Source organism: Apteryx rowi, unplaced genomic scaffold (genome assembly GCF_003343035.1).
Source record: "Apteryx rowi isolate R43461 unplaced genomic scaffold, aptRow1 scaffold_55, whole genome shotgun sequence".
In the NCBI taxonomy this organism is placed as follows: domain Eukaryota; kingdom Metazoa; phylum Chordata; class Aves; order Apterygiformes; family Apterygidae; genus Apteryx; species Apteryx rowi.
Genome location: NW_020450816.1, coordinates 2280598 through 2291700, shown reverse-complemented (window position 1 = coordinate 2291700; position 11103 = coordinate 2280598). Strand labels below are relative to the sequence as shown.

General features: G+C 46.1%; 1 protein-coding gene across 4 annotated transcripts; it reads right to left on the bottom strand.

The window, feature by feature from the left end:
- Nucleotides 1-4668: 4668 nt before the first annotated feature.
- SPRY1 (sprouty RTK signaling antagonist 1) lies at nt 4669-10979 on the bottom strand. 4 transcript variants are annotated; one of them, XM_026081427.1, is made up of 2 exons: nt 10867-10979; nt 4669-6539 (listed from the first exon to the last, which is right to left on the bottom strand). In XM_026081427.1, the coding sequence occupies exon 2, from the start codon at nt 6482-6484 to the stop codon at nt 5522-5524; it is 963 nt and encodes a 320-aa protein (XP_025937212.1). In that variant the 5' UTR covers nt 6485-6539; nt 10867-10979; the 3' UTR covers nt 4669-5521. The 4 variants fall into 4 exon arrangements, 3 of the variants coding, with proteins under 3 accessions (XP_025937212.1, XP_025937210.1, XP_025937213.1); XM_026081425.1 differs by lacking the exon at nt 10867-10979 and adding an exon at nt 9417-9491; XM_026081428.1 differs by lacking the exon at nt 10867-10979 and adding an exon at nt 7915-7945.
- Between the last annotated feature and the right edge of the window lie 124 nt (nt 10980-11103).

Here is an 11103-nt window from a genome sequence, read left to right as displayed (position 1 = left end):
CTAAAGACACTTTCACCTAGAGAAGTGGGAGTGGCAGCTCCAAACATTACCCTGGAAAAAATAACAGCATTGCATCTCTTTGTCACAAATATAAATTAAGTATTAAATAACACAACGAGAATAAAGCTTCATTCCAGCTGTGTTGGCTTCTGATATGGTGGCCAGTGCGTATCTATTACTCTTTTAGCCTTTACAAACGATGAGAATTTGATTTACCTTTTAACACCACAGCCAAAAATACAGTATCTAACAGAAAACACCTGTACAGACACATACAAGCTATTCCCAATCTCAAATTGAAGCAAGAGCAAATTAGTACCCATACGCTGCTACCTATATATCTAAAAAACAAAGCCCATTCAAAGCACGCATGCAAACACACACATACACACACACACACACACACACACACACACACACACACACGATGGGTTTAATGGTCATCACAAGTTATAGGTGAAGGAATCTATGCCTTGTGCAAGTGTTTCGTGAGGGCTCGGGCTTTCTTGCTGTGTTTGGTGGCGGGGATGTGCACTGAAAGAGCTCTCACCTTGTGCCAAGTTCAGCACAGAGAGCATTCACAGCACGAGGGTATACGGAAGAGTCTGGGTAATTCTGGGCTGGGATTTTCCAATGGTGAGATGGTGCCAGGAGGCTCATCTGTGGCCTGTGCCCAACTCACAGACCATCCTTACTTCCCCGCAGGACAGTGGCACTTCAGTCCGGTGTCCCCGTTACAGTACCACCACGTCCCTGCTCTAGCAGGAGAAACAGAACGTGCTGCAGGTAACTTTCTGTTAAGTTTGGAGGGGTTTTGGTGGGTCCTTCTAGTAAGTTTAAAACTTCTTGTTAACACAGGCCCCATGTGGCCATGTAACCACCCTCAAGGGTAGAAGCCCTTGGCCACTCTCATCCATGAAAGAAAATAAGGTGAGAAGTAATTCCGTCTAGAAAGGACGGACATTTAAGAGCTGCTTTGAAAGAGACATCCCCAGTGCTGAAGGCCAATCAGAACAACACCTGTGCATGCATTTTGTATGGCCTGGTAAATCCGGTTGTGGGATAGTAAAACAAAATTTTATTCCAGGTTTTTTGAAGCACCACCATGACTGACACAAATGCTCCAGTTGGAAGAAAGCCAACAATTAATCATGATTCCTCAGAATTTGGAGGCAATTTTTGTAGAACAAGAAATACAGAAGTATCAGTGAGTCCTGAACATTCCTCCAGGACAAAAATCTATTACTTCATATAAGTCCATTAAAACACTTCATATAGCCTTTTTAATCCCTCTTAACGGATTTGCTTTATCACAGACAGAGGAGCTAATCCTCTCCCACCTGTCTTTATGATATGGAACCATAAACAAGAGCAAGTACTTTTCATTTGTTAAGCATTATCCCACTTTGGATAACGCTATCATCAACACTAGAATTAGCGTAATGAAGCTGTCTTTAGAAACACCATAACTGTCTCAAATTCTCATCCTAGCAATGTATTCCTCCAGCGGGGAACTTGGAAACTCATTTACCATCTGTTTCCAAAACTCATCTCTTACTACAAGTTTCAAGACACTCAGTAAACCAAGATTTGAATTCTAGCTTGCAGAAGCTTCCCCCTTTTCCTTCATCCCAGGCCTTATGCGAGACATTTCAGAAGTCTACTGTGCATAACCAGATGGCAGACTTGTTCAAATCCATCAGAAACTGATACAATTAGGTTAGTAGGTCAGCTGAACTTCCCTGCCTTCTTATGCAACCATTTTATGCTGGGTATTCTTTATTTTTCAAAGTGAAATCTCCAAGCTACCTAAAATTAGTTAACTAAGTATTTTTTAGCATCTATATTCTAATAGCAACTGGACCCTTTACAGTTTGGCACTGCACAGATATGCAGAAAGCATCCTGAACAGCCCATTGACAAAGTTTGGGTTCAAGAACTGAAATCTACACTTCAGTCTTCTAATCATTAAAAATCCCATTAGCATTTAGCAAAACTATTCAGCCCCTTAGAACAAAATACAATACATCTGGGTGATCATTCCAGACACTATGTGTTTTCAGTGTAGCAAAGTACCACATAATATAGGAAGTAACAGAAGGGATTATAACAGCTACTGAGTGCATATTTAACATAGAAGACTGGAGGAGAATAACTTCTGTCTGTTCAAATTGTGGAGGCTTTTTTCATACACCTGTCAGCTTGCTCAGATTTTTTTCCACTAGAAAAGCATTTCTTTGCCTTCATGCAATCCTGCTTGGTTCCACACCACAAAATCTGTCAGCCTAAAAGAAGCCACAATCATTTCTATAAGCAAAAGCAGACATCTGATGTTTTGAAGGACCCAGAAAAGATCTGCAAGATAGATGTATATTAAGTACAAAAGACAGCATCCAAAGTGAGAACAACAAAAAGCTACCACTCTCACTCCTTTACCACTGCCTTCTCTAGGGTAACATATGACAATCAGAATAGCACTTTATACATACAGTGAACTATTAGCTTCTAGTTTCTGTGTGAAAGAATAGATCATTAAGGGCAAATTTGACTCATGAGAAATTGAAATCTTATTCCTTAAGTTTAGTTAGTAAAAAGAGCATTGGTTAGTCTGACTCACTGGAACAGGCTTTTTTTGTTGTTTTTTAAGAAATCTGAAACCGTGGCCACAGGCTAGCGTGACGCAGATAATAGTGGAAGATGATCACTGAATGACAGAATACATGTGGGTCCTTTGGGCTTTTCCCTATTCTGCTAAAAAACAAAGCAAAACAAAAACCCCACACATCACCTGTCTGAAAAGAGAGAGACAGAAAGAGAGATCAACAATATAAATAGGATTTCTTGAAGAAGAATAGCTAACAACCCTTGGAACAAACTTACTCAACATATAGCTGGATTGTAACCAGTTATGAAAATGCAGCTGGCTCACTGTTTTTGAGTGCCAGTACACAGTCTTAAAAATGGTCATATCTGACCAACGGAGACTGTTTAACAAGGATTTCATTGTCTCCTAGGGCAGTTTGCAGCTGTCACTGTTAGAAGTATCAGTGATTAGGAAGCGGCACAAAGCAAAAGTCAGCTACTTGTCTGAAACAATCTTCTCTTGGCTTCGCTTCATCACATGAAGAGTAAATCTTGGAAAGTGTATTGTATATACACCGCCACCTGACAAACTTCCTAGCCTGTAAATCCGTGACATTTAAGCACGGCAGTAGACTGGGAGAGCAATACTGCCAACTGTAAACTGTAAAGCAAGTGTTTTCTTAGATGTAGGCATATCACGATTTCACTGTATGCTTCACTGAAACTCTATGTACTGTTTAATAAAGGATGCCACTTTTTAGTCAGCTCACTATATGCCACTGAATCAGCTTTGATGGAGTTAACTACAAAAGCCCAGCCTATTCAAATCATCAATACACCAAGGGTTAGTACAGCTTGAATATGGCAACTCAAAGCAGCAAGACATCAAAATGCAAGGTATGATACATTTGCCAAATTATTACTATGTTCTTAGAGCGGTGTTTCTCTACTACCACTTACTCTGAATACCATGTAAAATTACATCCATTTAATAAACTCTTTACTTTAAAAGGACTGTGATGTTAGCCTTGACCCACATACACAGAGGAATGAGATTTCCCCATTCATTCTAATGAAAAGCTTTTTTGCTGAATATGCCTTAAATAGCCACAAGTAGCTCTGACACTTGGGTCACCTTTGAGAGACAGAAGACAGAAAAGTAGCCTCAGTTGTCACTGGGAAAACATATGGGAAAAAAAAACAAATGAGCCACACAAAGATGCACAAACACACACACTCACAAACTCCAACCTCCAAAGCTAGCAAACTACAGCGACACAGCCATTATTTTTTATCCTACCTCTTGCTTTTTATTTAGATTTGAGCTTAATAGGTTCATTATTTCAGTTGACGTACAATTTAACCAGCCAAGACGTTCTAAATAGAAAACTGAAAACAAATTTACATGTTAATTTGGTATTCTTTAGGAAACAAAAGCTTGAAGTTAGTGTTTCCTCCTCCACAGCTGTATTTGCAAATACTTTGGTAAATAAATAGGGCCTACATCTCTTGGCACTGTCAGCCACAATGCATACATTCAATTGTATTAAATACTAGACTAGTGGTTTCAAAGTACTGATATGAAGTTATTTGCTACCTGATAGACGACAAGAGAAAAAAAACAACCCAACAACTTAGCAATATGGACATGCAGCTCACAACCTGTCATTATAATAAAGAACTCGAGAGCCATTTTCATTAATTAATATATTTTCTGCATTATAGTTAACATATGTACTTTCTTCGTGTCATCCTTATTTCGTTAAGTATTGATATTTTGTTATATTCAGACATGAGTACATTTTCAAAGTCTTTTGCAATAAATATCATAAAATAATAGAGATTCACATAATAAATATCTTTACAATAAAAAAAGTTTTAACAGACTTTTGTCTTAAAAATAGTCAGAATTCAACTTTGTGTTTTATACATAAAATATACAAAAAAGGACCACAATTTGTGGCTAAGGCAATAAAACAGAGAACAGAATAAAATTATAAAGTACAGAGCAGAGCCAAATTCACTAAACCAAAAGGACCACAAGAAACATTTAGGCAACTTAATGACACCTGAAGACTGTTTGGATATATGAACACCACCAACTTTAATATCAACATGATACTGATGGACTATAGAAACAGGAGTAGGAGAGTGAAGTGAGCCGTATCCTTCAAAGATTTGACAGCAATAAATGAGTACATTGCAGCCATAATGTCTCCAATGTGAAGATCTACATAGTAAAGCAAAAACTGAAGTTACATTAAAAGTAAAAAAGGAGAGGCAGAGGAGGAACAACCAGCTAAATCTCAGGACTGAGACTATTCCAAAAGCTAAGACAAAACAGGAGGAAAAAAGAAAAGGAGGTTGCTTGCAGAAGAGTTAGGCCTTTCTTTAGGTAAAGCCTTTCTTTTACATCCCTGTCCAGAAAGGACACACACAAAATGTTGCTTCACAATCCAGCTCACTCATGAAACAGTTACTCCTTGGAACCCAGGGGGTTAAAAGAAACAAAAACAAACCAAAAAAACCCAACCAACTAAACAAGAAAAATAATTGCTGAGAACGAAAAACATCTTTGGGAAGATATTCACAGGGCAAGAGGCTGCAAAAGAGCCCAGTGAGCCCTCACTGCCTCTCTTTCAGGAGCGGCTTAGCTGCAAACTCAAAAAGCCCTGCCAAAGTGAGTAGGCAGATGCAGATATGGAGTCCACACTTACCAAAGAGCAGCAATGACTACGTAAAACGCTCCACACTCAGCTGAGTCAACAGAAAGAGAGCAATAGAAGGAGAGCAAAGATGCAAAGGGAAGAACTTAAGTATTTGAAGTGGGGGAGAAAGAAAGGAAAGCAAAAGAAAAAAAAACCCAAAACAGGAAAAAAAAAAAAATCAGCTACAACCTGAAAATAAGAGTTGGAGAAAGTAAACCTCCCTCCAAAAATCATGAGGGCTTGCCCTGACCCCGAGAGGGGCAGCTCTCCAGTTTACAATAGACAGTGTTGGAGTTCTTACATCGGCAGCCTGGACGATTGACACGGTCATAGCACCCTCGACACAGTTTCAGGCATCCTTTTGCAGGAGGGTAGCAGAGCAAGCAAGGCAAAAACAAGGACATTGCTCCCATGCACAGGTACCTAGAACAGCAATGTGACTGGGAACAAGAACAGGGATTATCCGCATAAGAGTCCCCTTCATCGTCATTGGAACAGTGGTAGAAGATCCCCTTGACCAAACACATGCAGGTGCCGTACTCCACCATGCTCTCAGCAGAGCACAAGCACTGCCGGTTGCAGGCCAAACAAGATGGGAGGGCCCTTGGGGCTGTGCACTCACCACATTTGCACTTCCCACACTGTTCGCAGATAAACTTGTGCTGTGTCAAGTCCTCTTTCAAGGGACTCTTCAGATCATCTACAATCAGAGATGACTGCTTGGGCTGTGTCCGGACTGTCCGATCGGATCTGTGGCCTGAACCCAGCCTGGATGGAGGTGACCGTCCCAGCAGTCCTTGCTCTGAGGAAGCACTGCTATTGCTTCCAGAGCTAGCTGCACTCCCCGTGCTAGTTGATCTGCTCAAGACAGGAGCCCTGGCATTATGCTGATGTGCCACATGCCCCACATGACTGGGTCTGTGTTCATAATTATTATTCACATTAATTGGTATAATTTCATGAGTTCTTTCATGCTTCTCTTGCCTCGGTGCTGTCCGCGGCCCCGATTTTTTCACCACAGATGGGCCTTCGGTGTATTCATTGCTGCCCCTGATCGCCTTGATCTGGTCCAGTGACAAAATAGTTGTTGGCTGGCTCTCTCTTTCATAGTCCAACCTTTGCCGGCTGTCCAAAGAGGGCTGTTGAATCACAACTAATGAACCACCACTGCCATGCTGACTTTGGGGCTCCATCTGTAGTGATCTCTACTTCTGGCACTCAATGGGAACCTGGCATGCATCTGAAATCCTAAAATAGTAATAAAAAGAAAATATAAATAAACACTGTCTGTCTGCATGTATATATACATACGTACACAAGATCAAGGACAAAAGAGGAATAAAGAACAGGATGTTTTCTGAAAATAAGAATGATATGGCAAACCACAAATTGCCCTAGCCACCTGGTACCGATCTCTTTCAGCAGGGGATTACAATGACACTGAGGATCTGGCCAAAGTCCAGTAATGGGGGGAGTCTCAGTATGGCATCATATATGAGAAATGCAAAAGGAGACCCCATGCTATTAAAAAAAAATTCAAATAAAAATCAGTATTATTCTGTGTGCTTACTTGGCAAGCCATGGGAAGTTACATGTTTTTTCACTTGCTACTGAACTCAACATCTAATCAGCAATAGCAATTCTGAATGCCCCCAAAACTAAATCAGAATCAGGAAAGAACCCTATCAGGTTCATACTCTGTATGGCAGAAAAAAAGGACATACACAATTATTATTCCTCTGTCTGTATTTGCAACATCAGAATGCTACAAAGATTTGCTTCCTAGTAGATCTTGATAAAGTTTCCTTTTTAAAGTGAGATATGTGCATTACAGAATCTCAAAGTAAGTACTGTTAAGAAGACAAGACCTTTTCTATAAGAAAGCTGCACGGCATCCAAGTCTAATATGCTCCTTATAAAAATAAAGCAAAGATGTAAATAGAAGCAGGTTTTCAAGTATTTTCTGACCACAGGGCAGGGTGTGAAGGAAGGAAAGAATAAGATAAAGTAGGTATCAGATAACTGTTTTTATGAATGCTCCGGTACTTTCTGTATAACAGGTGACAAAAAAAAACCCTCAAAACAAAAAAAAATCCTTTTTCACAAGATAAACTGTTGATTAAAAGCTCCTCAAATGTTACATCTTTTATTCTATTTTCTAAATAAATGATACATATTTTCATTCCTTTCATTCTGCTTATCTATTGACATAAAGATTGCAATGCTGATTTGGAAAACTCAGCAGTGACAGCTCTGTACCTATATAAAAATGTAGATAAGATTATCTAAACTGCACATTCCATATAGAAAATCAAGAAAAGAAACTGCTTTCCTTTACTGAAAGCTAGGGGAAAAGTCCCCTTTCACCTTCCCTCCCAAAAGTAATATATATTTGTCTGAAAGAGGAGAAAGATGAGTGCTAGGCAATCAAGCATTCCCAAACAACTCATCCAGCAATCGTGAGAAAAAGTCCGTCTTGGCTGTCCAGACCATATCTGGCATGGAGCTGTTCTCAATTCAAGAGAAAGAGGCACAATAGTACAGGGAAGGACAAGAGCAAGAAAGATTTCTTCAGACACGTAGTTGTGAATCTTTATCACTCCGAACGCTAATAAATGCTTACTACCAGTTTCTACCACGACACAGAAGTCTTTGTGGTGATCCAGGAGTCAAAGATTTCCTTTTTGCATTTAATGTCGCCTGTGTGGGACTTAGGGTCACGAGATTAAAAAAAAAAAAAAAAAAATCGCATTCACTTCTAATTCCCCCCACACGACAAGCTGTCTTCCTTCACAAGCACTGAACACAAACCCACAGCGCACCAAGGCTGAATGAACGTGAACAGGGAATAGATTTACAGCTGCACCAGCCAGAAGCGGGGGCTCCCGAGGGAACGAAAAATAATATCCTAAGAAAATGTAAAAGACATCCAGTGCCATCTTTGGGGGAAAGTGCAAAATCAACGCGGCCGGCGGACTGACAAGCCCAGCTGCAAGCCAGGCAGAGGGCGGCAGAGCTGAACGGGCTGAAGGCTCTGTGAGAACGGCAACCTCCACCGCCATGAAAAAAAAAAAAAAAAAAAAGTTTTTTTTTTCTCCCCGCTCAATATAAAATAAAGCAAGCCCAGCGCGAGACCTCCGTTTCTGCACCCAGGGCAGGGCTTCGCAGAGCCGGCGGCGCCACGGCCGCGGGGCAGCGCTTCCTCCGCACTCCGCCGCGCAGGCGGCCGGCTCGGCTCGGCCCGGCCCGGCCCGGCCCGCGGCGCGGCGCCCTCTGCGACGCGAGCGGAGCGGGGCGAGGCGCGGCACGGGCGGCTGACGGAGAGGAAGGAAGAGGAGGGGAAAGAAAGAAAGAAAGGGAAGGGAAAAAAAAGTTATGAATGAAAACAAGGGCTTTCCCCCCCTCCCGGCGCAGGGGGAGGGCAGGACCGAGGTCGCCGCTACCTCAGGAGGGCGGACTTCCCGGCATTTAAAGCGGCAGCGCCGGCGGCCAGCGCGCCGGGGATTCCCCGCCGCCGGCTCGGGCAGCGCCGGCCCCTCCGCCGCTGCCGCGGGGCCGCCACTCCGGCCCCGGCCCCGACCCCCACCGGCGCTTCGCTTCTCTACGTTATGCTCGTTTGCAGCGGGGCGGTTCGGAGCTTCCTCCCCCCCCCCCACACGCGCGTAACGGTCGCACCGCAGACCCACCCCTCCCCCCGCGGCGCGGCGCCCCCGGGGTGTGGCGGGGCAACGGCCGCCGCGCGCGACGGGGTAACGGCCGCCGCAGGGGCTCTGCCAGGGCGCCCCGAGGCTTTGATCGCGCCCTCCGCGCCGCTCCCCGGCCGCAGTAAGTGCGGAGCCCCGCGATGGGCGCGCAGTCCCGGGCGGCACTTGGGGGGGTGGAGGCGGGAGGGAGGGGGGCGGCCCCGGCCGGCCCGCGGCGGCGGCACGCGTGCGGTGCGGCCCGGCCTCCCGCCGCCTTCCTCGGCGAGGCGGGCGGGGGGAGGTGGTGGTGTGTGCGAGTGTGCCCACAGGCACCTGCTCGCCGCTCCAAGCGCACACGTGCCAACACGCCGGCTGCACAGCCCCCGTTTCTAAGTCAGCTCCGATTAAAAATAAATAAATAATAAAAAAGTCCCAAACTTACTTATTTCCAAGGAGTCACTAACAACGGCAAATCCACTGAGCACAGGACGGCGCTAGGGCAGGCGGCGGGGCGGGGTGAGTGCTGAGCTCCGGGGCGCCCGCTCCGGCGGGGCCAGCACCCCGGCGCCGCCGCCCGCCCGCGGAGCCCGCGGGGATCGCCGCGTCCTACTCGGCGAGCAGGGGAGAATCCGCTTCTCCCTCCCTCTCCCCTCCTCTCTCGGGAGCCAGGCTGCAGTGGTCGCCTTTCCCTATCTCGCTTGTCCGCCGAGCGGGCGCAGCTCTCTGCAAAGGCGGATCGCTCCGTGCTAGCGGAGTTCAGATGGAAGGCACCTTCTTCGGCCGCAAGTCTCTCGTCCTAGAGGTGACGAAAATCAAGCCCTTTCTGCAAATGGCTTATCTCAGGCTAGCGTAAGGGAGGAAAGCGCCAGATGCAGGCTGCTGCAGGCACCGGGGAGCAGGATCAGCTAGCGAGAGGCACTTGCGAAGGTCTCCAAGAAGACACTGCAGAGCCAGGAATGCGAGATTCCTGCTTTTCTTCCGCCGACTGGGGTTTTTATTTCCCTTTTCTGACTGGAGCAGTCACACGCGATCCTTCCACGCTGGATATGTGCGTGCACAACAACGTCCCCGGGTCCAGCTCTCCGCTTCACCGCATGGTCCTTGCTGCAAGTCCCTTCTGACCTCAGGGCAGACAAAGTGCAACCATAATGCCTAATGCAAAAGATTTTTTGAAAGAAATCATGAAGAGATACTTGTTTGCAAGGCACACCTCAGCAACTGTAGCAAGTTGCAAACGAAGCTAGGGGCAGAGTGTAATGGCTCTGAGAGCTCGCTGCAGATTGCCATGTGCTTGCTGTTGCTGTTGGAGGCTGATTGACAGGCTTGGAGCACAGTCAGCACGTCAGTGAGAAAAACTACAATACAAGGCAACTCTGGACAGAAAATCCTTGCACGAAAGGTTTTAGAGACTCCTTGGTATTTCGAGGGGATCAAACGAGGTTCCAGCACGCAAGCGAGATCTCTGCACTAGACAAGACGGACAATTCAAGCGTTGGCACAATTACCTAACTAGAAGTTTTATAATTACCAACAAATTGTGACTGGCTTAACGTTGTTTACTAGGGAACGCAAGAGAATGCTCTTCTGCCTGCAATTCAGCACAGGGCATGCACGGCCAGCTAGTCAGTCAGACTGGCCGCAGATTAAATCACACACCCAGCTTGCGAGGAGAAGCGAATGCACAGCGCATTTCGCTTACACGTCCTGTAACGTAGTAACAGCAAAACAGCACTCCAGCTCGCATCACTCCCGTCCGCATCTGCCAGCGCGACCCCTAAGCCTTCAGACCGCAACGCGAGCTCCAGGAAACCCCTCGCTCCCGGCGCAGCCCCTCGGCACCTGATGCGGCTCCGCACGCGTGCAGGGGCGCGAGGAGCACCGCACGGGCTTACCTAAGGCAAAGGTAAAAGTCCGCTTCCCAAGGCACATTTGCAGCCCCCGGAGCTAGCTCCTCCCCAGGCAGTGTAGGCAGCCGCCGCCGTGGCCGCGCCGCCGCTCCGCGCTGTCCCGCCGCCGTTCCGGAGTGACTCCGGCCGCGCTCCGCCGCCTTTCAGCGCGCAGCCCCCGCCCGCCGCGCGGCCGCGCCCCCGTGATGTCAATGTGTCACTGCGCAGCGCCCCCGAAATCCC

Coding starts and splice junctions, on each gene's coding strand:
- SPRY1 (XM_026081427.1), bottom strand. CDS start 6,484: ATGGAGCCCCAAAGTCAGCATGGCAGTGGTGGTTCATTAGTTGTGATT.